This window comes from Phragmites australis, chromosome 15, assembly GCF_958298935.1.
Source record: "Phragmites australis chromosome 15, lpPhrAust1.1, whole genome shotgun sequence".
Classification (NCBI taxonomy): domain Eukaryota; kingdom Viridiplantae; phylum Streptophyta; class Magnoliopsida; order Poales; family Poaceae; genus Phragmites; species Phragmites australis.
In genome coordinates this window covers 30,303,096-30,329,402 of record NC_084935.1, presented here as the reverse complement: position 1 = coordinate 30,329,402, position 26,307 = coordinate 30,303,096, and the positions used below count along the sequence as shown (strand labels likewise).

The following is a 26,307-nucleotide window of genomic DNA, read 5'->3' as shown; positions in this document are numbered from 1 at the left end:
GCATTTTATTGTTATTATCAGTTAATATAATGAATCGACAGTGATAATGCCTCCATTATCAATGCCGGTTCATAGCTAGAACCGACAGTAATAATCAAGTATCATTACTGGTTCAATTAAAATATCGGCAACGATACTTGATTATCCCTGACGATTTTTGCCGGATGGGCTATTACTTCTGGTTTTTTAAGAATTGATAGTGATACTTTATTAATATTATTTATTTCTGAACCAGTAATGAAATAGGGGCAATGATGATCATTTCTGTAGTAGTGTCGTCTGTGATTCTCAAGTCTCGACCCTGCACACCATCGTTCCTCCATAGTCGGCTCTTACACCAACTGTCGCCTTTGCCAGTCTAGCCTGCCTCTCAGCTTCTATAGTCGGGGGAGAGGAGGCCCCTGAAACTCAGAACCCTAACTCCTAACCTTTTCGATGGAGCTAGGGCTTGGGTGAGCTCGTCCGTTGAGAGGAGAAGAGAAAATTAGAGTACCCCCTTCCCCATGCGCGAATCTCAAAAATAGTTGGTCTCGCATTCCCGCTCCCGCTGCACTCGGTTCATAGGAAATCCCTGGATGGGCTACGAAGTCCAAGAGCTAATGAGACGGGCCGATAAACTGGTGGGCCATACAACTATTTGTGCATTGCGACCCATATCTGGATATTTTGCGAAATAGCCCCCTTCCCTCCCTCCCTCCCTCCCTTGTTGTAATTTATTTATTTACTAGTCCAGTTGTGATTGTGAGCAAATAGAGGCAGAAGCAGAAGCAGAAGCAGAAGCAGAGGACTGGACTGAAATGGAATGGAATGCTATGATGCCGCCACCGTCGTCGCCCCTGACGTACGCACCCACACCATCCGCCTCAAGTCCTTCTGCCTGACTGGCCGCCCCCATGTCGCATTGCGCCTCTTGCGCACGTTGCCGGACCGTGGCTGTGATGCCAGAGCGGTCGCCTATGCCCATGGACACGGAACCTGTTCGATGAAATGCTCGGTAGGCATGTCTTCCCTAACGTTGCTACTTTCAACAAGGTTTTGCACGCTCTTTGCCACAAAGGGGATATCATGGAGTCCGGCGCACTTGTAGCCAAGGTCCTCAAGCGGGGGATGTCGGTGAACAAGTTCACCTACAATATATGGATCCGGGGGCTCTGCGAAGGCGGCAGGTTGGGTGAGGATGTTGCACTCGTGGAGGTGATGGACGCCTACATCGAGCCAGATGTTGTAACTTACAACACATTGATACGCGGACTTTGTAAGGAGTCCAAGGTCCAGAAAGATGCCATTGTGAAAGGATACCTTCCGGATGTGTTTACCTTCAACACATTGATTGACGCGCACTGCAAGAGATTGAGGCTGGATAGTGCACTTCAGCTTGTTGAAAGGATGTGGACATATGGCATCACCCCAGATGCTATCACATACAACTCCGTTCCAAATGGTCTCTGCAAAGCTGGCAAGGCTAAGGATGTCAACGAAACATTCGAAGAGATGATCCTTAAAGGATGCCGACCAAATGCTATTACGCCAAACATACTGATAGAGAATTTTTGCAAGATCAATAAACTGGAAGAGGCTTCTGTGGTAATAGTGAGGATGAGTCAAGAAGGGTTAGTTCCTGATGCAGTTAGTTTCAACACACCGATTCATGGATTCTGTAGGAATGGTGATCTTGATGGAGCGTACCTACTGTTTCAGAAGTTGGATGAGAAAGGGTACACTTTCAACAGCTGACACTTTCAATATCCTGATGGGTGCATATTCAAGTAAGCTGAAGATGCAAATGGCTGAAAAGATTTTTGATGAAATGGTCAGCAAGGGATATACACCTGATTCATATACTTATCGTGTTCTAATTGATGGGTCATGTAAGGCTGCGAATGTTGACCGTGCGTATGTGCATCTGGTAGAAATGATAAACAAGGGTTTTGTTCCATCGATGGCAACTTTTGGCCGTGTAATAAATTCACTTGCAGTGAACCATCGGATTTCTGAAGTTGTTGCTATTATTCACATCATGATGAGAATTGGAGTAGTTCCTGAGGTTGCTGCACCGAAGATACTTGTTGAGGACTTGATGAGGAAGGGACACATTAGTTACCCTACTTACGAAGTTCTGCATGAAGGAGTGAGAGAGATAACAAATTAACTAGAAAAGCTCGAAAGACAAAATATGTTTAATATGGTTTCTTCAGAACATCAGTGAAAAATGAACTCATTAAGCCAATACAGTTTTGATGCATCCAAGCATAAGATGTGCTTATGCTATTAGTTGAGTTGTCCAGATTTCTGTATGCAGCTGTACATTGTTGCTTCAGGGCTTCTGTGATCAGAATATTGAGACCATCTGTCCCTAAATGCAGGAATACAAAGGTTTGACGTTATGAAGGCCCGTGGCAGTTCAAGATAATGATAAGGAGCTACATCATTATTATACTCCCTCCAATTGTAAATGTATGACATCCAAGAAAATGTGTAGTCAAAGAATAACTCTTTGGATTGGTCATATGGACCTAGTATCATTAGATTTGTCGTGAAAATTATTTTCATAATATCGTGAATTTACATTTTTTTGTTATCATTTTTATATAAAAAGTAGTGGTTAAAGTTTGTATATTGGAGTCATATGGATGTCCAAAATGTCATACATTTACGAACGGAGGGAGTACTCTATAGAGTATGTCAGGTTAGCTACAATTCCTTTTAATTCTGAATGTCTGAGAAATGGCTCTACTCTATGCAGTTGCTGTTGACAGGTACTGCAGTATTTAAAGTCGATTTTAAAAGGCGCACATTATTCATAAGAGATGTTGGTGGAATTGTGAGTAATTTTGCTCTTTCCTTTGACTTGCTTAAGCTCCGCATATTTCATGGATAGTGCCCTCATCCTCATCTATCCACTTATTTGAACGCAGTTCCACTATACGTAAATATTTGAGTGGCATTGTTAGTTACTCTGTAAATTACAAAATACATGCTCAAAAACATTTGTAAGTTTCTTTTATGTTCTATAGACATAAAAAAATACAGCATATTATAAGGCTCTGATTAAATTTGTCCTTATGCTTTCTAGAACATGTGTCAAGATTCTGAACTACCTCCCTCCTGTTGTTGGTGCTTGTATATGTTTTTACGAGGTCGGTGCTTTACTTCTGTATAGGGTTCTTTGGCTAATTATCAAAGAAACAAATCGTGATGTTCTTGAAATTGTTCTTGCTTTTCAAGAAGATCCTTGTATCTGTTTTTCTTTGTCCGTTTGTTCTTTTTTGGGGGGTGGGGAGGCAAGAGGTTCACCGTTCAATTAAGAAGGATGAGAGGCATCCTTATGTTCGTCATCATCAGTATTTCCGAGATAGAAGCACTGAGCTTGGGAAGGAGGTTGAGGCAAGATCATGAAGTGAATTGCCAAGGCTCTACTGCAACCAAGCATCGGTGTTCTCTAGTCTCGACCTGGCTGTCACAGGATCGAGTGATACATCTCACTGTAAAGTTGTTCCATTGATTTGCTTTATGTAACCAATGTTTAGCTAGAAGCATCTCTGGCTTACTAGTCATGATAACACTTAGTTATGCCTGTAATATTGTTGCACATCGAGTCTAGGATGACATGTATTTGCAATTAGAGGGAGCGGTATGTATCTGCAATCTACTTGTTGATAGTTTGGCCTGTTTGAAACGGCATTCAAGAGTCGCCCAAATCCTAATTCGATACCGACAAGTAATATATATTCAACAGCTTTCAGCATCAGATAATATATTTTTCTGCCAGTTGAAGAATTATATATATATTTTTTTGCGAGGAGTTGAAAAACTAATTTATGCCATAGGCTTACTCCTTCGGCAGTCCAGAAATACTAGTTTTGATATGAGTGGACCAACTGAACCACAAGAGTACAAGACTGAATCAACAGAAACAAACTACATGTACCAGGCAGGGAGAATCGAATCATCGAAGCTTTCATTTTATTGACGTTTTCCATGCCTGCCCGGCCATGCTCAGCACGATCCTTATCAGCTTTTGTCATGCCCGGAGAAAAGAGAGATGCATTCTTACGTCTGTTGTGCGCCTTGCTTGTATTCTTACGACTCACCTAGGCTATCTCAGAGCAGGGCACCATTATATAATGAACCACCATAGCTCGATCACCTACGTTGCTTGTCCAATCACAACACTGAGACGGGTATGCAACATGGGGTTGTCCAAGCACAACACTGATGGCACTGATATAGACTACTTTGGTGACGGAAGCACTTCACTTATTTCACAAAAAAATCAAGAACCAATATAGTAATGTGTTGACTTGTTGTAAGTTTGGATTCGACAACAAACCAACTTTATAATGGAGCATATATTCAACTTGTTATTACTTGATTCACCTCTTGCCACGTTGCCTGGGATCTGCAACTGCTGAACTGCTGACTGACGTCATGGAATGGAACAACTTGAACAATAGGTGGTATATTGGTAGCTTGTCAATCATTCCAAAGGCGCAGCTCCTTCCTTGATATCTTGGAATGAAATAAATATTATCGAATGAGATAAAGGAAATCGGTTGAAGATGTCGTAAGATCAGCTCCTTTGAAAATTATTTTCTCCTCTCTGCGTCAGGAGCAATATTCATATTCACAGGAGATGTTTGATTGGCAGTAAATTGTTCTGGCTGGTTCTGAGATTTTAATGGCCAGGACGAAACTAAAAACGATCCCTTATTGAATTGAAACATAAAAAATTAATTAATATATAAATTGTAAAGATAATATTCGGTGTATTAAAAAAATTGTTTCTGAAAAACACTTAAAGTATATAAAAAAACAACACTTACCTCAAACAATTTCTAGAGATCGTCTTAAATAATTTATTCTAACATTTCTAGATGTGAATTCATTTATGATGGTATCAACATCAATCTCATCTAGCAATTTCTTCTGATTGCATAAAGTTGTCAAACTATTTAATTTTTCTTGAGACATTATGAACATCGAATAGTTCTTCAATAATTTCAACTTTGAAAAGCTTCTTCCAGCTGACACTATAGTTACATATACAGTAAATAAGATTCAATAAGTAATAGAAATATTATGATAACAATCTGCTTCGCCGACATATAAAAAATCTTCATAAAAGACATTGGTCTATCTAGTAAAGTCTATTGCATAACTCTTAACTCAGACATTAGATCATTTAACTCAACATCATATGAACCATCTAGAGATAAAATATTTACAAATTTAACACGATAATATTTCAGTTCAATGTCATCCAATGACTTAAGGTTGTCGAGCTAGTAAAAACTCAAATATACTTTTGAATGCTTAGAGTTCTTCGAATCTAGTTTTCAATAAAATATTTACCATATCAACTATTAAAAAAAGTAATTAACTTCAATAGTCTTCTTAGCTTGTAAAAAGAATTAACCATAATAAAAAATCAATACCCATGCACCACTGAAATACGGTATGGGAGAGCCTCTGGATTTTGGGGGGCCGGGGCGCCCGCCCCGTTTGCACCCCTCCAGGGCTGTTCACTAGAGTTAAAGGGACCAGCGAAAGAACCCAACCGCCCTCCTGCTCAGCTGAGCTTTCATTGGTGCCACCTCTGGTCTCCTCTCCTCTCTCATCTGCTTCTTCTTCAGATCGATCATATAAGAGTCTCAGGTCCGATTAAAACCTTGTCAGCTACAATCGAGCCTTTTCTTGCGGATCTCTTGTTGACTTACTTTTCTTGTTTCTTTAACGTCAGATTGTTTGTTATTGTGGTATTTCACCCCTCATTTTTCATTCATTCCTTTTTCTGTTGTTGGGGGAATAAAACGGAATCTCAAATGTATAGAGCGCGAGCTGGCTTTGCTCTTTTCGCACTGAACTTTTTTAATTTTGTGAGTTATTTTGTGGTTATGTCTTCTGATATCTGAATTATATATAAATCTGCAGTACCGGACCTTGGGGCACAAAGCCTTGCGTTCAAAACAGACTCCAGGAGCTGCTGTCAAGATGTTACCTCTTGAACATAAGCCCGGTCACTGAATTCGTTGGAGGCCAATATTGTGCTGAACACAGTTGGCTCAAAGTTTTGCCAGACTGTGATGGAAACCACCTGCAGAAAGTCCAAGATACTTGTGTTCCTAGGTTGCAATTCTTGAGCTTCTTGCAATTAGTCTTGCAAGGAGATTCAGTGGGGGAGGGACTGAGGGAAGGAGGCTTAGGAGAGTTATGGGAGTTTTGCTTCTGGGTTTCTTGGGCCAACTGATCAAGCGGCGAGCTTGTCTGCGGTGGAAGCAAGCCGGTCGAGCATCTTATCGCTGCAGTTAGCACCTCTCCATCCTTGTGAAAGCTGGCTGTGGGCACATGGGGATGAGCACACATCTCACACCATTGTTACAAGGCTTGTGTTCTGATGGTCTATGGAAGTATGCTGTTTTCTGGTCATTCAAAAGCGAGACGAGCGGGTAAGTCGTATTGGTTGTTAGCTAGATTCCTTGCTTCTCTGGTAGCACAATACAAGAATTCAAAGAAAATAAAATAATACTGATTCTTGCATTAAGTCAATGATTTTACCACACTATACTCAAGTTCGTTCTATTAACTTTTCGTGGCTTATAAGTCATGACTGTCACTAGAGATGCTACGATTTCATGAGAGCTAATAAGAATTTTCTGTCGGTGATCTTTCTTATAACATGTCATCATTTTACTCTTTCGTAATTGGCAAATACATTTGCAGGATCTTGACTTGGGGCGACAGCTATGTTAATAAGGCGATAAAAGACAGCCAAATGGGAGATCTTTGTGCTGGCTCCATTGTTAGTAAGAATCAGATAATATTGTCCTCTTGCTGCAACAATGGCCAGTACCAAATCTATCCGTTTTGCCGCATCGAGAGAGCATTGTTGAGAATGTCTAGCAATTCTTACCCTCTTGGAGAAGAGTAAGCATGCTCTCATACTACTCAAATTCTTTTAGTTAACGTTAGATGCAATTGTTTGTGATTAACATACTTTCAATGTCTGTGATTATTGTCAGTTTCTTTCTTTGGTGAGCTGCAGCCTGTAATATTTTCAACTTTGACAGGATTATTGGTAAAGTAGCGCTTACAGGACAACATTGCTGGATTTCTGCTAATGAGCTTTGTTCAACATCTTTATATAAGGTGAGTTAATTTACAGTTACCAGACCAGTCCACAACTCATGTAATATTCAACTTGCATAGCACGGGATGTGGTTTCAGCAACTTTACTTTTCAGCATCACCATGACTGGCATCTTCAATTTGCAGCAGGAATCAAGGTAAGAAACTTATATTTTCAGTTATCCACTGACAATGTATGTCTATATTAAGCAGCAGCGCTTCCAACATATGCTTGGCCAAGCTGATAACTAGCATTTCTTACCTGTAGTCAGTTCTGCTTGTACCGGTGATCCCTCACGGGGTTCTTCAACTGGGCTCTTTAGATATGGTATGTTCATCTTGATTAATATTTAATAATTCACGTTTTGTCTTGCGGCATTTTGCTATTAAGAGGAGAGGAATAGAATGGTTGGAGAATCCTGAACCATTAATAGTGGTTGAGCCTTGAAGAGGTTATGGTTGGACGACTGTAAGAAACAATATGTTGAAGGGCTTAAAGCTCTTCATCTATGTCTGCCAGCCACAGGGTTTATATCTTCATAACATCGTTGCATCCTTCAGGTTTTCGAAAGTTCAGCACTGGTGGCACTCATCAAGGATTTGTTCCATGAGCTTTACGATACCTCAATCTATCACAACTCTTTAGCCACCGGGTCTGGCTACTCAAATACTTTGAAGCAACCTATTGCAGATCCTCCAGACGTCCATGACTTTATTGATGCGATCGAGAGTTCTGCTCAGTTCTTGACTGTTGATCACCTTAATCTACCACATCCCTTCACTATGCCGGAGTTTCCGGTATCAGAAGATGTCACCACAGGCGCTTACAGAACAGGTCTAACGGGTCGCCCCAATGGACCCTGGGAGTACGAAAGTATCGATGGCTTTAACCTGACAGATATGACACGTGAATATCAAGAGCATACTCATGGAAGCACTATTGTTCAAAATGATGATGTCCTGGTTTCAAATTCTTCAATTCATTCAGAGTTCGACCAAGATCTCGAGGGAGTGTTCATTCAGAGTGGTAGGTTGAAAAGACAACAAGAACATACAGGCCATGCTCTCCTTCAAGTGAATGGCAACAACAATGCCGATCCTTACTTGCAGCTTGAAACCAACAGTTATGCAGAATTGTTACCAGATACTATAGTCGACCAAATTTGTCATAATGCAAATGGTGAATCTCCTGGGCCAACTGATTCTCCAGATTCATGCGAGATACAAATTAAGAAAGAAAATCATGCCTTAAGGCAGCATGAATTGTCAGTTAATCTTCTCCCAGGTGGTCAAGAACTTTCACCTATCTCCATGAATGAAGGCTTCATGGGTTCTGCAATGACTGATAAATTGCCTACAGAAATCAACAAGACCATAAGTGAGGAATGCAGAGGTCGTACGGTTGAAGAATATACACACATGATAAATTCAGCAGAGATCAAAAGAAGATGCAGAAAAATTGAGCACCAAAGGCAACGACCGAGAGACAGACAGCTGATCCAAGATAGGATGGAGGAGTTGAGGGAGCTCATTCCAAACGCATCAAAGGTTCAGCTTCTAACATTTGATTTCTAACCATCTTTCCTTAAATTGTGTTTGATTGTATGCCACAAAAGGTAAGGTGGCAAGTGCTAATTACATACATATTCTTGCATATACAGTGCAGCATCGATGCACTATTGGACAAAACCATAATGTACATGCTGTTCCTTCAAAGTGTATCCGAGAGAGCTGAAAAGGTAAGCTTGAGAAAGATTTGATGGGATTGTATTTCCACCAGTGTCATGCTTTAATAATTTCCATGGTGACAACACCGAAACAGATTGAGAATGCATTGGAGGAGGAGGAATCCAGTGATGAGAGCAAGAAGCAACTTGAGAGGTGCCCTCTGAGAGTTGAAGAGCTTGATCAGCCTGGTCATCTGCTCATCGAGGTATCATTCATTCATTCATTCATGCATTCATGGTTGTTTTTCTTCTCTTAAAAAAGAAAAAAAGAAAAAAATTTGCATCCAGATGTTGTGCGAGGACTACGAAGTCTTTGTTGAGATGGCGAATGTGTTGAAGGGCCTTGAGGTGAGCATGCTCAAAGGAGTGCTGGAGCGTCGCTCTGATGACAACCATTGGGCTCGCTTTGTCATCGAGGTACGTGCGTCATTCCAAGATCCTGCTAGCTAGAATGCACCCCTGTAAGAATCTCATCTCATCTCATTATTCGCAAGCAGGCTTCATCGCAAGGTTTCAACCAGATGCAGATTCTGTGCCCACTGATGCATCTCTTGCACCGGAGGAGATGAAACAAATCCATTCCAGTGTTTCAGCAATCGAATCGATCTAGCATGGCTTGTTATCAGTAGCATCACTACGCTCAAAACAAGTTGGCCACCTGATTGATTCTTCCTTGGAATTAATGTTTGTGGTTTATTGGATAACGAACGCTATGTACAGGAGTTGCCGTAACAAAACTTTTTCTATTCTAGAAATGTAAGCAAGCGAGGCTTTGCTCGTTGTGCTGTAAATAAAACAGTGGTTGTACTTACATCACAAGACTGGAATGTATGATATGATGAAGCTACATCACAAGACTGTAAATAAAATAGTTTGTTCAATGATCAGTCTGTCATCATCGGTGAATACCAAAGGAAATCACTTCAGCTCATCAAGTCAGCAGAGCTGAGCATCTAAACATGGCAATCTTTTTCATCCTACATTTTGTTTAGAGGAGTGGCAAACGTCAAATCTTTCTTGGCACCATCCATTTTTCATGCCCACAACACATTTACAATTTCTACTGCTGCAAAACAAAATTATCAGCATAAGAAACTGATTATTCACAAGCCTCTGGAGTCCAAATCAAACCTTTGCCAACCAAAGCACTTGACATAACTCCCACCATAGCATACAGATCACGGGAAAGCATAGAGTGGCGGCATGAATCTACATTAGTTGACAGCTAGCTAGCTAAACCCTCCTCCGGGTGCGCCTTTCACCAGCCTCAACACTTTCCACTGGATTTGCATCTTCGTTACCATCAACTCCCCTTTTTCGGTTAACTGATGAAGGATCATCGTCCACTACTGCCACAGTTGCTAACAAGTCAGATAGTAGGGATGGACATGTCTCCTCCAAGTAATTAAACCCTTCAGTATCCATGACAGCTGCAGCAAAACAACAAAAGCAACAGCAGAACATGAGAACTCCAGCAGACAAGACAACTTAGTAATAAAATGCAGGCGTCACAAAACAACTGAATACATAACTACAGGCCCAACCGAGTAATAGACTAATCATACAACCACATCAAACAAAGGTCTCTAAAGGAGGCATCTAAATGCTATGATGCACATACACTCCACTTTGGTGCCATATTGGTGTCTGACACCGACATGTCGCTGAAACGTATCGGGTAATTATACCTCAAAAATAAAGAATTTTATTAACAGACAATTCTGTGACACGGCCCACAGCCCACCAAGCCACCCCTCCCTCGATAACCCTACCCCTACCCTCCCTCCTTGTATCCACACGCCACCTCTGCTCTTCCTCGAATTGACTTTGCCCCTTGATTAATTGACGGATTGTCCCCTCCGGTGATCGGTGACTTCCTGGTAGTGTTGCTTCATCAAAGCATGGACATGTCAACAAGGAAGCGCAGGGGAGCTATTTCACCATTAGAGAAAGCTTGGGCCATGGATCTCCGTAATCAGTTGGATGCTATAATTGCAAGAATGTTTCATTCTGCAGGTTTGAACTCGACTTGAATGCATTGTTTTAATTTGTATACAACTGACCAGCTGCGATTCAACTAATTTTCGTTCTGTATATTCACAGGCTTGTCTTTCAATCAACAACAACAACAACAACAACAAAGCCTTTCAGTCCCAAACAAGTTGGGGTAGGCTAGAGATGAAACCCATAAGATCTTGTAAGTCTAGTCATGGCTCTGGCACGTGGATAGCTAACTTCCACGCACCCCTGTCTATGGCTAGTTCTTTGGTGATATTCCAGTCTTTCAGATCCCTCTTTACAGACTCCTCCCATGTCAAGTTTGGTCTACCTCGACCTCTCTTGACATTATCCGCACGCTTTATTCTTCCGCTATGTACAGGCGCTTCTGAGGGCCTGCGTTGTATATGCACAAACCATCTCAAACGATGTTGGACAAGCTTCTCTTCAATTGGTGCTACACCAACTCTATCACGTATGTCATCATTCCGAACCCGATCCTTTCTTGTGTGGCCACACATCCATCTCAGCATGCGCATCTCCGCTACACTCAACCGTTGGACATGTTGCCTTTTAGTTGGCCAACATTCTGCGCCATACAACATCGTAGGTCTAATTGCCGTCCTATAGAACCTGCCTTTTAGCTTCTGTGGTACTCTCTTGTCGCAGAGGACGCCGGAAGCTTGGCGCCACTTCATCCATCCAGCTTTGATTCGATGGCTCACATCTTCATCGATTTCACCATCCTTCTGCAGCATCGACCCCAAATATCGAAAGGTATCTTTCTGAGGTATCACCTGTCCGTCAAGGCAAACCTCATCCTCCTCGTGCCTAGTAGTACTAAAATCGCACCTCATGTACTCAGTTTTAGTTCTACTAAGCCTAAAACCCTTCGACTCCAAGGTCTGTCTCCACAGCTCTAACTTTCCATTTACCCCCGTCCGACTATCGTCGACTAGCACCACATCATCTGCAAAGAGCATACACCATGGGATATCACCTTGTATATCCCTTGTGACCTCATCCATCACCAAAGCAAAAAGATAAGGGCTCAAAGCTGACCCTTGGTGCAGTCCTATTCTAATTGGAAAATCATTGGTGTCACCATCGCTTGTCCGAACACTTGTCACAATATTATCGTACATATCCTTGATAAGGGTAATATACTTTGTTGGGACTTTGTGCTTCTCCAAGGCCCACCACATAACATTCCGCGGTATCTTATCGTAGGCCTTCTCTAAGTCAATGAACACCATATGCAAGTCCTTCTTTTGCTCCCTGTATCTCTCCATAAGTTGTCGTACCAAGAAGATAGCTTCCATGGTCGACCTCACAGGCATGAAACCAAACTGATTTTTGGTCACGCTTGTCATTCTTCGTAAGCGGTGTTCAATGACTCTCTCCCATAGCTTCATCGTATGGATCATCAGCTTAATCCCACGGTAATTAGTACAACTTTGAATATCCCCCTTATTCTTGAAGATTGGTACTAATATACTCCGCCTCCATTCTTCGAGCATCTTGTTTGCCCAAAAAATGAGGTTGAAAAGCTTAGTTAGCCATACAATTGCTATGTCTCCAAGGCATCTCCACACCTCAATAGGGATACCATCAGGGCCCATTGTCTTGCCTCCTTTCATCCTTTTTAAAGCCTCCTTGACCTCAAACTCCTGAATCCTTCGTACAAAACGCCTGTTGGCATCATCAAAGGAGTCGTCCAGCTCAATGGAAGAGCTCTCACCTCCTCCATTGAACAGCTGGTCGAACTTAATCTCATCTTCCTTCACCAGAAGTCGATCTGTCCCATCCTTGATGCATTTGACTTGGTTGACATCCCTCGTCTTCCTCTCACGGATCTTGGCCATCTTATAGATGTCCCTTTCCCCTTCCTTCGTGTTTAACCGCTGGTAGAGGTCCTCATACGCCCGACCTCTTGCTTCACTCACTGCTCGCTTTGCGGTCTTCTTCGCCACCCTGTACTTCTCTACGTTGTCAGCACTCCTGTCCAGGTGTAGGCGTTTGAAACATTCTTTCTTCTCCTTGATAGCCTTCTGGACATCCTCGTTCCACCACCAGGTATCTTTCGTTTCGCTTCTACTTCCCCTCGTCACCCCAAACTCCTCGGAAGCCACCTTCCGAATGCAAGTCGCCATCTTTATCCACATATTGTTTGCATCACCTCCTTCCTCCCAAGAGCCCTCCTTAATTACCCTCTCCTTGAAAGCTTGAGCCGCTTCCCCCCTGAGCTTCCACCACTTCGTTCTAGCGACTTTAGCGCGCTTATCCCGCTGGACACGTATCCGGAAGCGGAAGTCAGCCACCAAAAGCTTATGTTGAGGGACAATACTCTCTCCAGATATCACCTTACAATCTAGGCAAGCACGCCTGTCTTCTCTTCTCGAGAGGACGAAATCGATCTGGCTAGAGTGTTGGCCACTACTAAAGGTCACTAGATGGGATTCCCTTTTTTTAAAGAGGGTGTTAGCTACGATCAATATTCATAGACCTTTGCTGCAAACCATAGCATTGCTGTTGGTTGTTTGAACTTGGCTATTTGAAACACTAAACTTTCTATGTCTGAACTTGGTTGATGCGTTTATGGTTACTTCATCACCTTCTAAACTACTTTCAATCTTTGATTATTATTATTATTATTATTATTATTACTATTATTTAGAGTATATAGCTGTGTCACCGTATCGGCATATTTGGGAGCATGGTGAATCCCCGTGTCGGTATCGGTGCATCATAATCTAAATGGCTTATAACTTGTCTACAATTAAATTACCCTCTGAACAATAAATCTTTTATTTGCAAAAGCACACTGATACCAACTACCAAACAATTGGGAGCCTACTGACTGCACAAAGAGCGCCAAACAACCTTTTGCAAAATTGAATGTGCTATCAAACTGTTTTACTTTAACAATTAACATGGCGAAGAACTATCGTAGGGGCAGATCTTTTTCAAAACAGTCAAATTACAATAACAGAGTAGGTTGTCAAATGCATCATAACATGCTTCTTCATTTGTATTGACTTAGTGAACGCAACTAAAGTATAAAGTTCCACAGTTAGAGAGTCCAACAACAACAATAAAGCCTTTTAGTCCCAAGCAAGTTGGGGTAGGCTAGATCCAACAAAAAAGATGATGAGAAAAATAAAAAGTAAAAAGGTACTAGTAATAGTAAATATAGTTGTAGTAATAACGGTAAAAGGAGACCAATAGCATAAGTCATGGTTCTGCCACGTGGACTGCTAACTTCCACATGCTCCTATCCATGGACTGCTAACTTCCACAGGTAGAGTCCATAAATAACAAATCCTCTTATACAGTCATACTGCTTGCAACAGTATCGTCCCACAGAAACACTCATCAAGTTATAAACAGTCATTTCTAAGAATAAAATAGTGACAATGACATTATGCTCCATCCATAATTTTGTAGCTGAATTATCTGAACGTGATGGTAGTTTTCATGGTATTGCTCTAGAAACTCGCCAAAGAGCATTTGGGGCATAATAATATAGGCATCAGATATCAATTCAGCAAGCATTTAAAGTGACCACACCAGAGAGGGGAGAGGAGGGAAGTGTAAACACTGATTATTATTAAAAGAAAAAAATGATGGAAAAGGTTATTATTATGTTGGAACTAGAATCCATAATCAATTCTTTGAATGATACAGGATCACACTGTAATTATTAAGCACCAAACATGCACCCATGTAACATAGAGTGTGTGCCTGCATGACCACCCAGTCACCCACCGACAACCACCAGACCACATGCAGGCACAGATGCTGACTTCTGGAACTTACAGCTCTGAGTTCTTAGCATCAGATAGAACGAACTGTACTGTAGGCACTCCAAAAGATTTCATACCGAGGTAACTGCTTCCTAAAAGGAAGAATATGGATGCTACATTGCATTATGTATTCATCAATCTTGATACTTCACTAAAATCCCTGAGCAAAATATCAACATACATTTCGGACACTAGGATGTTTTTTCCCCCAAAAAAGGAATGAATGTTCTACCAATCCTATCACATTCTGTACAATCTAACACCATCATATAAATAATGCACATTATATTATTTGAAATGTGAAAAGGGTTACAATGCGTATCATATATACTCTCAGAACCACTCTAACTGCCAGATACAAACGCCCAAAAAAGGAAGCCATACCCACTCTATCACAACATTGAAATAAGTGAATAAAAGGCAGTACAATCCAACCTATCATTGAAAAAGCAAATAAGCCTTAAACATGTAAATAATGCACATTTATTTGCAGCTAAGCATATTCTAGCCTGCATTTCAGGGCATCTTTCCTTCCCAAATATATGCACTATCTGTTAACCACACTTGCATCAGACACTACCTTCCTGTCTATTTGGCTTGTAGCTGTCTCTGGATCAAAACTAGGAGAAGAAATTTTATGGAGTAACAGTAAAATTATAATTATAACCCCTTCAAGTAAGTTCTCTAACCCATAGGGGAACCATCAATTACAGTACAATAACATCACAGAGGAGTAGGGAATACTTTTTCTTTAAATGATCAGATACAGTCCTCAAAACTTATAAGAAAATTAGCCTAAATCTGCGCAAAACTTGGTCAACAGAAGACACAAAGTGCTGTGTACCATGAACAAAAGCCTACATATATACCATATCATATATTCCTGAGAACAAAAGTCATACCTCCCAAATTTTCTCGAACAGCAGCAAACTTTAGACAGGCAGACTTCAGCTCAGCACAATGGTGCTGTTCAGCTAGGGCTAAGGTTGTTGCAACTGTTTCAGCAGTCAGTTCATCACATAGCTTTGCCTCACAGAGGAGACGTAGCCGCTCCAAACCATATCTATCAGCCGCTGCCAATAAATGCTGCACTACTACTGTTGATGTCCCCATCGAGACAGATCCAGCTAGTTCATGAATGCTAGGGAGTTCATCAGCGTATATGAAGTTCACCATTGCCTGAATTCGGAGGAAAAATGTAACATTACAATAAGGCAATATTTATTCAATCAAATAGAAACACATGGACTTCTTTTTTCGAAGTGAAATGTTCAAAACTTTGAGAAGCTAAGAAAAACTGTGATACAGAAACAGACCTGGATTGGTTCTAACAAAACAAAGACCCAGACTGTTATATGCGATGAGACCAAAGATGCTTATTTTATGGTGATTTAGTTGAGGAGGTATCAAGTGCAAGAGCATAATTAAAACGTCTCTGGTTTGGGCACCAAATCAACATGAAAATAAAAATTATAAAAGTAGTTCTTAGTTTACTCTAACTACATATAAAATTTCTAAGTTAATATTTAACAATTGAGAGTAACAAAATTGTAAAATTTGGACAGATGATAATCAAAAGGAAAGAAAGGGGGAAGCATGTTAATATTTAATATGCACTATAAACTTATCTTATTATATAGATATACTTCTATGGTTTTACCACCTTCTGTGTTCGAAATTGAAAGCTTCGAAGGATCCTACAACGCTAAAACTTACATGTCGATATCTAAGTTTTGTGGGGGAATCTTTCATGTTTATCTGGTACCCAAAGCAAAAGGATTGCACCTAATTGTACATTGAAACTTAATATGCCCTCAAGTAGTGAATTTGCCCGGATATAAGTTACACTACAACAGCACAGAACATGTGTCATAAGAATAGAGTAGAGACGGCAAAGAAGGCATTAGGATTCCCCAACAAAAAATATGCTGCAAAGTCTTGCGATCTGCATGTTGCCATTACCTTGAAGACAACAGGTTCCACATCCTCCACAACAACTCTGTGTAGGTTAGGGTTTCCGATAGGACCAAAGAATTGAGCTTTGAATACTGGGGAGCGAGCAGCAAGAATCCATTTATGTGCCTGGACTTCCTCATCACCCACTTCGAAAGTTATGTCGCAGCCGATGCCGAGTCTGAGGAGCTCCTTGAAGCAATGGCCCATGTCAGATGGTGGAACATGAATCTGGATGTTCTTTGGTGTTTCGATACGGTTCTTGACAACACCTACGGTGCAGTTCATTACTAGACAATCATTCTTCAGAAAATCAGACGTTTCCAAGATTGATCTTCTGTAGAAGCGTTTGTAACCCCTGAAAAGGAAAGAGACAGGAATTACCATTGCGAGGCAAAACGGACAATACAAATACTCAGAGAAAGGAAAGATGCGGAAAACAGTAGAAGGAACTATGATGTACAGTATGAAGGTACTGGCTCCAACAGTAAATAAACCCTAGCCGAGTTAATTAGAATGCAACTTCCATTTCTTGCAAGCCAAAAATGGGAACCCAAACAAGACCATGAGCCATTGCTGCACATCAACGCTGAATTACTAAACCCAAACTGCCACTGCCGACTGGCATTCCTTGTTCCTTAACCTTACCCCAGAATTAATGTAGGAAGTAGCACGCACCAGGTGGGACATAACCCTCAACATATATTCAGACTGGTAGAAACCTGGACCTAACAGTACTGTCATTGGTCGTAAATAGTCTATGAAGCTGAAATTGTTGGCCCCTTTCATCTAGAAGCCAAAAATAAGTAATTAATAAAGGACAGAAGCTGAAACTGGGAAATGAAGGCGGGAAGGATGCGTGCGTTTACCACATGGATCCTCTGTACTTGAGCGTGTATGGGCCGGCCTGGAGGGATCGGTCGAAGTGGGAGTGGACCTTGTGACGGCCGCGGCCCGACTGGTCGAGGAGGGTGAGCTCGAAGAGGGCGCGTACGTCGGCGCTGTTGGAGGCGAGGGCGACGAAGACGGAGACGTAGTTGGCGTTGTCCTCGGGGTTCTTGCCGTCGGGGTAGAGGTATACGGCCCAGTGGTATCCGCCGACGGCGAAGGTGTCGCTGGCGAGGTATCGGCCGGGACCCATGCCCTTGGCGAGGGAGAAGCCCTTGACGGTGTACTGGTGGGAGCCCCGCACGATCTCGGTGACGGAGCGCGACCAGGACGGCGGCGGGGCCATCGCATCCGGTGGGGAGGAGGGGAAACCCTAGCTAGGGAAGGGCGAATTAGGGCTGGGGTTAGTTAGTGGTGGTGGATTCCGGCGAGGAGGCAGGCCGGTCCAAGACGATGGGACGCGTCGCACCCACGCGCCGCGCGCTCTCTCGCTCTCTCTTCTCTTGTCTCTCCAATGGAAGAGGAGGGAGGGGTGTTTCGTCCTCCTCTCTTCAGCCTGGTCCTCTAATCTCTATCTCTATATATCTAAACGGCGTCGGGCCCACCTCCCGCTCCCGCTCCCCTTTCCTTTTCCCCTCTCAGCGCCGCCGCTCTTCCTCCACCCAGACCCCTACGCCTCCGTCCCGCTCGTTCCTCCTTGCGTCTCCATCCCCATCATCGACCTCTCCCTCCCCGCGCCCCTCGCCGCCGCCACCGCCACCGCGGCCGAGGCTTCTCCCACCTCGTCAACCACCACCAGGCCCTGGGCGTCCCCGCGGACCACCCCGCGCGGGCGCTCGCCGCCTTGCGCGCCTTTAACGAGCTCCCCGCCCCCGAGCGCGCGCCGCACTACCACATCTGCACCCCAATCCAACCCCCACCTCCCCGGCAACCAACCACCCGTCGGCCTCCTCTTGCGGCTGGGATCTCCGGGTTCCTGAGCCTGAATCGCCGCCACCCCGGAGACCCCTCGGATCCCGCGCGCGCGGAGAAACCCCCTGTCAGTTGAGTCGCCAAAAATCCGATTTTCGGGCGTCTTGATCAAGTGGATTGCTCTCCTCCTCCTCCTCGTCGTCGTGCTCCAGTTTTGGGTATTTGTTGTATCCGGATGGGGCTGCAGCAGTCCAAGGAGGAGCTGCTGTACCAGCAGGTCAACTACGGCAACGTCGATAGGATTCGCACCCTCCGGGCGCAGGGCGCAGGCCTTGAGGTCAGGATACAAGTTTACTCCGCTTCTAACTTTCTTCAGAGTGGCACTTGTTTTTTGTGGTTGGGAATTCATTGAGTTGTTGTTGGTGGTGCCAAATGTTTGCTTGCAGTGGGTTGACAAGGAAGGGAAGACACCCCTGATGGTCGCCTGCATGCGGCCTGATCTCCTGAATGTGGCCAAGGTGCTGATTGAATTGGGAGCTAATGTGAATGCGTACCGGCCTGGTATGGATGGATGCTCTTCTTATGTCTTATTCAGTGGGCTGGGTACGAAATGATTACTTTTGGTTATGTTCTAGGAAATTAGCTGAAGTTAATTTATTGGGCTCACTCAAGCACAAAAACTGCACAAGTCTAAATTTGATATCATTGTGGGTGAAAATTTGTGCATATGTTGGAAGTGAAGTAGCACCCTAAAGTTAGTAGCACTGGAACTCCTTAGTCAAATAGGCCACCAGGCTTAATTGGGGTTAACTGAAAGAAGGCTTAGCTTTGCATTCCATTTAGATTGCCTTGAGTATTGGATGTTCTGCGAAATCAAATCAAGATGTAACGTCACAGTAATACAGTATTGATACACATCTTTCCAACTCTGCTTGAATGAAATGTTACCATTTGATGTGATCCTTCCAAGTTGCTGACAACGTTATTTGTGGCCATTAGAATAATCCCTGGATGCATTCTTAATTGAAGAGTTTACTATTTTTGTTATTACGTTTCTAATCCTTTCCCTTTTCCATTGGCAGGATCACATTGTGAGACTGCATTGCACCATGCTGCCAAGAAAGTACTCGAGCAGACTCTCCATTTGCTTCTCTCACATAGAGCTATATGATGAACTATATATGAAATACTTCATTCCTCTCTCGTGAATCGTGATAGTCCTTTGTTAAATACATCTATTGCTGTATTCTTGCAGCTAATCCTTTTATAACAAATGATGATTGTAACACTGCACTTGAATTGGCAAGAGAAAAGGGCCATGTGAATGTTGTATGGGCCATAGAGGTATATTTTTTCTTTAGTGTTCTATTTGTGTTATAATACTTATGGAAACTTATTCATTTTAATTATTTACTGTTGTTATTTAATTATTTTTAGGGACGGATTTCTCTTTTTGGTGGATGGATGTGGGAGAATTATGCTCCTGCTTTTCTGGATGCCATTGCCCCACAGTTCATGACAAGCAAGATGTATTATTTTCTTTAACCCTATTGATGTTATTTTCCATAGTTTATGTCGCTACATCTGGATGCATTTCACGGTGCACATAGATGTGAGAATTGTTACACGGTATGTTTTATGAGTACCTAATCCTTACTTTTTGTTCCCTGTTGGGCTGTTGTTTTATCCCGCGAAGTGAGGACTCCAACCAGGCTTCTCAAGTTAGAGTTAGCTATATATCCTGAATTACAGGTAATCATAGGAACTAAAAGTTTGATTCAATTCTACTTTGTTTTGCTCTTATAAATCTACCGTGTAGTTGTGGATGTGTTGATGTATACACATTGAACTCCTACTGTCGGATCCCTCCTTTGGGGTCATCTCGTGTAGCTCATACCAGTCCTTGGATCAGTAGCTGGTACACACGACTTCCAACAGAAGTAGATATCACAGACATACATCGATTAAATACGATAATAGAGTACAACACAGAGTTCATTACAATAGATGCCCGAAGACGTAAATTAACAAACCCTCATAGCACAGCAGAAACACATAAAAGCGACCCATGCCCTACAGGCAGCTTGAGTGCAGACGAAACCGGCTTCACTAATCTTCATCTTCTCTTTCGACGAAGTCGGCCTTTCGATTATCTGGATCCACAATTAGCAAGTGTGAGTACATAAAGTACTCAGCGAGTCCTACCTCAAGGGGGAAAATTAGATGCTTAAAGGTAGATAAGGATAAGGCTGTAGAGTCTTTTAGGTTTTGCGGAAAGCTAGTTTTGTTGATGCAAGGTTCATTTTGCAAAGATTATCTTTAATAAAAATACTTCCGAAGAGAACACATAAGTTGAGGTTATGGGGGTTGATGGCCCTGGGGAAGATACATCCGTCCCGCCAGTTCCCACAAGTCTTTTGCCAGCGGACAAACAGTCTAGGAGGCTTAGGGCACAAAGCCAAAACCCTTCTTTTCGAAAACACGGGCACACAACCCACTCACACACCAAGGAGATACTCACGTCGAAAAGCTAATCATTGTGACCAAACCATAGCATGTCCTTGACCGAGGACACAGCTATCCGGATAGGTTTAACACTCTGCAGAGGTTGTACACTTTACCCATAAGATATGCACAGGCTCCCACCTTAGCAACTGGTGAAGCTGTCATAACGAGACGCAACGACCTCACAACGAGGTCACAATATCCACTCATGGGGCACTAAGATACCAGGAGCCTTAGAAGATTCATGGGAAGGACCACTTAGCAATCCCAAGGCTTGACATAGCCTCAACAATATCACCAGCCGGACCTTGGGCTACGCACCACCCAAGTCTTCTCCTGGTCCCCATTGCCACTACCGACCTTCGGGTGGGTACCACACTAAGTCAGAGGGGTTAGGTCAAGTCCTGCCCATACAGGCCATGTGGTTGTACGAGTGGATACTAGGTGAGATGTCACAGCGAACCGGTCCTTATACGACCGAGGAAAGAGTCTCCCAGTAAGAACACCACAAAGGCGAACCTTGCTCCAAGGTAGTTCCCACCTTTGTGGGGTACCTTACTCACCCTCGTCAACACTACTCTAGAGTTTTCCCAAGAACACAAGTTTTACTTGCACACGCACCAAGCACACATCACTTCTTATTTTTGAAAGGCATGATTAATATATGTAAATAATCTAGTTCTTTCTTTTGCGCAAAGCAATCCTAAGCATACTAGTAAACAAGCATTTATCCAAACAATCATTATAGTTGATGTTGGGAACCTTCTAGTGTTTCAACGGAATAAAGGTAACAATGACAAGGTATGGGATAAACAAGCTGGGTCATAACTATTCTAGCATTTCTTTAAAATCATAACTATTAATTTAATCATGCATACTCCTATTGTTTGAAACAACGACTCTACGGATTGTATTTAAAAACATAGGATCAACATGATCAACGGTTGTAGGACTTGCCTTCGTTGAAGTCCTCGTCTGCTCCTTCTTCAAACTCTGGGTCCTCGGGGTCTTCCTCGAATGCTCCTTCCTCTAACAATCGCAACAACGATAAAGGCATACACGATCAATCAAACGATTAAAACAATGACCAAACAATTTACAAAAATTATGAAATCGACACGATTGGGTAGATCTCGAATTTAGATGAATATCGGTGGAAGAATCGTTGAAAACGGAGTTAGGACGGAGGAGAAACGGGCTTCGGAAGTTTTGCCGGGAGAGAAATTCAGAAAAAAGAAAAGGGGAGAATATTCCCGGAATATTCTGTTTAGGTCGGCTCGGGTTGGGCTCGGTTCGCGGCTCGGCTCATGGCTCAGTGTATACGGCTCGGCTCAGACTCGATTTTGCGACTCACGGCTCGGCTCGATTTTTTTGTCGGTGGGCTCGGGGCTCTGTTTTGGGCTCAGGCTCAGGCTCAGCTGCGACGGCTCAGCTTTGGGCTCAGGGGGCCCACTTGTTAGCTACACAGAGAGAGAGAGATAAAAGAGAGAGAGGAGAGGGGGGGGCTCAGGCAGCAGAGAGAACAGGAGGGAGAGAGAGGAGAGGGCGACGGGCGAAGGTGGCGCGGCGGCGGCGCTCCGACGTCGGCGGAGGGCGGTGGTGGGCCTTGCCCCCCGGAGGGCGGCGGCGGGCCGAGGAAACGGCTTCGGCCGGCGCGGCAGCAGGGAGGGCGGCGGCGGCCCGGCGACGGGAGGGTGGCCCAGGTACGTCTACAAGGGAGGGAAAGGAGGGAGAGGGAGAGAGAGAAGGGGGCCAGGGGAGCTCACTGGCGGCGAGGGAGCTCGGAGAGAGGAGGCGGGGTGCTCGGAGAGAGGGAGAGAGTGGGTGTGAGGTGGGGGAGGGTTGACACTGTTCACCCCTTTATATAGGCCGGCGACCGGGCGGGCGTGCGGGGCGAGGTGGCTCGGGGTGCGAGGTGGTGCGGGGCGCGAGGCAGCACGGGGCGCGAGGACTGCCGGTGCGGCGACGCGACAGCGCGGCGCGGCGTTGGCAAGCGGCGGGGTCACGGGCGGGGGGGGGGACAGGTGAGATGGAAGAGAGAGGAAGAAGAGAGAGAAAAGAGGGAGATGGGGAAAAAATTTAAGGATTTGACACCTGCAGTATTTTGCAATTAATTCTTTTTAACATGGGATAGTAATGGCATTACTGACCTCTCTTTCCTTTCAAGTGTGTGCTTTCCCCCATGTCTAGATATGTAGTAATAAGTAGAATTTGCCACAAGATTTGAAATTTGTGTATAGTTGCTGCTACATACTCATGTAATTCTTTATTGGATGAAATTGCACTGATACTACCTGTGCTTCTGTTTTCCCCCTTTTCGCAACTTCACACTTGTAATTGAAGATGAGGAAATACCCTCTGGTGCTTTTGGTCATTTTCACGTGACCTGAAATTTACTCACTGCTCCCGAAATTTAGGTTATATACCCGTGTAGGAGTTGGATAATACAGGGGGCATTGGGTTTTTGAAAATGAAAAGGGATAAACTAAATACCCAGACCATTTTAAGCAAGCTCATGTATGTGTGCTTTCTCCTCTTTTCACCCCGCCGAACTAAGTTGACAACTTTAAGTATAAGTGGGAATCTGGGGAGAAAATAAAGCAGGTGCTGCCAGTTCCTGTTATTACAGTGCAATCATTACCTTGTTGCTGCTACATACTCATGCAATCATCCTGCCTGTTTTATCGATTTCCTGTTTTTAGTCACTTTAATCCCATTTATGGTCCTGTTTCCAGTCTTCGCGGGATCAGCCCTTAAGGCCCATTAGCGGTCAGCCAAGCCATTGGCCCATCAACTCCTGGAGTAACATCGCAATGGAGTAGGCACCATTTGAGCTCCAGGAGTTATTGATTTAGCCGCCCAAATGGTGACACGTCAACCCCCACCAGCATCAATTTTTTGCATCCAGGAATTCAACTCGCACTAGATCGGTAGCTTCCAAGAGGAGCCCAAAGATCACATAGGATCTGCTAACTTGGCAAGTAATTAGGACATGGCGTAGTCGGTCACGTCATCAAATGGTGAGGGCTGAAGCCTGTGAGTATGATACGTGAGCCCATCTTATCAGATCTGGCCAGAGTAACAGAAGTGTAGTTTTTTGATAAAGTGATGTAAAGTAAGTGTGGTTTTGTGAAATAAGAGAGGAAAACTGTAGTTTTGTGACAGTTAAACCAAAAGAAGTGTAGTTTTGTGATAAAGTGATGCAAAGTAAGTGTGATTGTGAAATAGAAGAGGAAAAGTGTCCTTTTGTGATACAAAAGGATAGAAAAAGCGTAGTTCTGTGAAATAGCTTTCTAAAAGTGTAGGTTTGTGATAGTTTTGATGATCGTAGTGTAGTTTTGCACAATTTACTCTTTTTATTACTGTGCTCATTGAGGATCAAAATTCATCGAGCAGATTCTCTTTATGAACCTGTATCAGGGGCCATAAATCATGCTGCGAGAGTCTCATTAATTGAATTGTTCACATGATGCTTACCTTTTAGGTGGTTTTGTTCCATATATCGCCTGGTGGCTCAGAACAAATGTAGTGGCCGCAATGGACAAAGGCAGTACTACTGTGATGTACTATTAACATAAGATATAACCAACTGCTTTATCTATATTTGGAACGCCTTATAAGATACCAAGATTGTTTTCTATCATAATTCCGGCTCCACCCATCAGTCGTAATGATACTCAATTTAATTTGTTTCGTGGCATAGTCAAGTTTTTTTTATGTGTTTAAGCTGTATACCTAATTAATTAGGTTCAATGCTGTCATCATTCAAACAAATATGGGGTTTTCAGTGCCAGGGATAGTACTACTAGTAAGATTCTGTCTATTAGGAGATCCATCAAGTTATATGTTTAGCATCAGGAGATTAAGATGGGTTACCGTTAGCATTTCTATGGGTTACCATTAGCATTTCTTCTGATGAGAATATTATTTTTGGATCATCTTGCAATGTTAAATTGATAGCTTGCTGAACTGAAATTAAAAATATAGTAGTTCTTTATGTTACTGTTAATTGCCTTTTTTGTTTGTCCAGCTTCAACTTCAAACCTCAGAATTTTGGCAGCTTCACTTAGTTTGCATAAATGTTGCTTTCGGACTTTAGGCTGAGGCAGCCATATTGAAGGGTCCTCAGGTGATGTTTTCCTCAAATAAGAACTTCAAGAGCAGCGAAGGAGTTCTGAATCATGTCAACAAGCTGTTGGCTAAGTCTACCCTGATGATTGAAGAGGAGTTTAGGCAGCTGATGAGTACGTACAGGTAAGATACTCAATTATTATTACACACCCACTGTTGAACTGTTGTCCTGTTCTAATTAATATTTCAATTTGTGTTGCTTTATCTGTTTTTTCAGCAAACTATTGAGCCTGGTCACCTGTTTGATTGTCTCCCCAAGTCTCTGTGGCCAACAAAAAGCGGCCACAAGAATGATGATGCCAGCCGCTCTGACCATCCATCCAAAAGCTTGGATACTGTCATATATAGGACCCCAGCACTAACCAAACAGGGGGCCACACAATAGGTAGGAAAAACAAGTGAAGTGCGGCAATGTCGTGCAGTGTTTCTAGTGCTCTTCTATTCTCATTCTGGTCGCTCAGTATGAACTCAACTGAAAAAGTGGGAGGACCTTTCTGTAATACATGGAAGAGTAGGGAACTTTTATGCAAAAAGGCCTTTGGATTTTCCCCCAATCCAAGGCAAGGCAGCCGAAGCAGCAGCACTCGCGGCTCCTCCCCTCCCTGCTCGATCCGAGGTAAGCAGCATAGCTCGCTCGATTCCTTTCCGCCCTAGTAGAAATCCCAACCCTTGATTGAAACTGTTCATCATACATCTTTTCTCTGCTATTTATTAGAGATATTGTTTGGAGTGGACCTCCCTCCTGGTTTCATCGTTTCATTCAGTCATACTTGTGATTCATCAAATCCACACCTTGTGATTCATCAAGCAATCCCTTAGATAAACTAGAACCGCATACTAACAGATTGATTGGATAGCGTCTTGTGAATTCAAACCGTATAAGTGGTCTTCATCCCATGGTAGGTCGATGCCTATGCTCCTCACTGATAAGAATGCCTATGCTCCTCACTGATAAGAATGTTGAGCAAATGATTAAACTGCATTATTCGTTCCTGCAGCTGTTGGCGGTGTTCCGCTATTTTGTCAACAGATTCTCCTTTGCTCACAGTTTATTCAATAAGATATGCCCCATAGTTTGTCTACTGTAGCGCATGGGTTGCTGTAGCGTTCAGCAGCCTGTAGATGCCTTTTAGTTTTTAATGGCTTGGATATCAAGTTAAATTAGTTAGAGATGAGATCTATTAGCTAATCTTAGAGATAAGATTTGTTACTCTAAATTGTTGGGATTGACTCCTATATAAAGGAGGACACAACATCTATTCC

At 43.1% G+C, this 26,307-nt stretch overlaps 4 protein-coding genes across 7 annotated transcripts; 3 read left to right on the top strand and 1 right to left on the bottom strand.

The window, feature by feature from the left end:
• Window positions 1-769: 769 nt before the first annotated feature.
• On the top strand, window positions 770-3,649 carry LOC133893158 (putative pentatricopeptide repeat-containing protein At1g74580). The gene is made up of 2 exons (XM_062334129.1): window positions 770-2,990; window positions 3,074-3,649. The coding sequence occupies exon 1, from the start codon at window positions 988-990 to the stop codon at window positions 1,732-1,734; it is 747 nt and encodes a 248-aa protein (XP_062190113.1). The 5' UTR covers window positions 770-987; the 3' UTR covers window positions 1,735-2,990; window positions 3,074-3,649.
• A 1,845-nt stretch (window positions 3,650-5,494) lies between these two features.
• On the top strand, window positions 5,495-9,735 carry LOC133893632 (transcription factor bHLH155-like). 4 transcript variants are annotated; one of them, XM_062334712.1, is made up of 11 exons: window positions 5,495-5,655; window positions 5,932-6,446; window positions 6,721-6,924; window positions 7,068-7,146; window positions 7,241-7,282; window positions 7,393-7,452; window positions 7,686-8,672; window positions 8,786-8,863; window positions 8,947-9,057; window positions 9,191-9,268; window positions 9,349-9,735. In XM_062334712.1, the coding sequence occupies exons 2-11, from the start codon at window positions 6,346-6,348 to the stop codon at window positions 9,418-9,420; spliced, it is 1,812 nt and encodes a 603-aa protein (XP_062190696.1). In that variant the 5' UTR covers window positions 5,495-5,655; window positions 5,932-6,345; the 3' UTR covers window positions 9,421-9,735. The 4 variants fall into 4 exon arrangements, with proteins under 4 accessions (XP_062190696.1, XP_062190694.1, XP_062190695.1 ...); XM_062334710.1 differs by having other exon boundaries at window positions 9,140-9,268; XM_062334711.1 differs by lacking the exon at window positions 5,495-5,655 and adding an exon at window positions 5,662-5,756 and having other exon boundaries at window positions 9,140-9,268.
• A 38-nt stretch (window positions 9,736-9,773) lies between these two features.
• LOC133893633 (BTB/POZ and MATH domain-containing protein 3-like) lies at window positions 9,774-18,103 on the bottom strand. Its single transcript, XM_062334714.1, has 4 exons — window positions 17,478-18,103; window positions 16,618-16,966; window positions 15,558-15,834; window positions 9,774-10,281 (listed from the first exon to the last, which is right to left on the bottom strand). Exons 1-4 carry the CDS (start codon window positions 17,840-17,842, stop codon window positions 10,085-10,087), a joined length of 1,188 nt encoding a protein of 395 aa, XP_062190698.1. The 5' UTR covers window positions 17,843-18,103; the 3' UTR covers window positions 9,774-10,084.
• Window positions 18,104-18,643: 540 nt separating this feature from the next.
• Window positions 18,644-19,953, top strand: LOC133892310 (probable E3 ubiquitin-protein ligase XBOS34). Its single transcript, XM_062332993.1, has 5 exons — window positions 18,644-18,745; window positions 18,855-18,969; window positions 19,491-19,499; window positions 19,664-19,752; window positions 19,846-19,953. Exons 1-5 carry the CDS (start codon window positions 18,644-18,646, stop codon window positions 19,951-19,953), a joined length of 423 nt encoding a protein of 140 aa, XP_062188977.1.
• The last annotated feature ends 6,354 nt before the right edge of the window (window positions 19,954-26,307 follow it).

Excerpts from the sequence above, each read along its gene's own strand:
- LOC133893633 (XM_062334714.1), bottom strand. The coding sequence starts at position 17,842 with ATGGCCCCGCCGCCGTCCTGGTCGCGCTCCGTCACCGAGATCGTGCGG. Across the intron at positions 16,967-17,477 it reads AAGTACAGAGGATCCATGTG|GGGTTACAAACGCTTCTACA; the intron begins GTAAACGCACGC and ends TTTCCTTTTCAG. Across the intron at positions 15,835-16,617 it reads TGGAACCTGTTGTCTTCAAG|GCAATGGTGAACTTCATATA; the intron begins GTAATGGCAACA and ends CTCCGAATTCAG.
- LOC133893632 (XM_062334710.1), top strand. The coding sequence starts at position 6,346 with ATGGGGATGAGCACACATCTCACACCATTGTTACAAGGCTTGTGTTCT. Across the intron at positions 8,864-8,946 it reads TATCCGAGAGAGCTGAAAAG|ATTGAGAATGCATTGGAGGA; the intron begins GTAAGCTTGAGA and ends ACACCGAAACAG. Across the intron at positions 9,269-9,348 it reads GGGCTCGCTTTGTCATCGAG|GCTTCATCGCAAGGTTTCAA; the intron begins GTACGTGCGTCA and ends ATTCGCAAGCAG.
- LOC133893158 (XM_062334129.1), top strand. The coding sequence starts at position 988 with ATGCTCGGTAGGCATGTCTTCCCTAACGTTGCTACTTTCAACAAGGTT.
- LOC133892310 (XM_062332993.1), top strand. The coding sequence starts at position 18,644 with ATGGGGCTGCAGCAGTCCAAGGAGGAGCTGCTGTACCAGCAGGTCAAC. Across the intron at positions 18,746-18,854 it reads CGCAGGGCGCAGGCCTTGAG|TGGGTTGACAAGGAAGGGAA; the intron begins GTCAGGATACAA and ends GTTTGCTTGCAG. Across the intron at positions 19,753-19,845 it reads ATGTTGTATGGGCCATAGAG|GGACGGATTTCTCTTTTTGG; the intron begins GTATATTTTTTC and ends AATTATTTTTAG.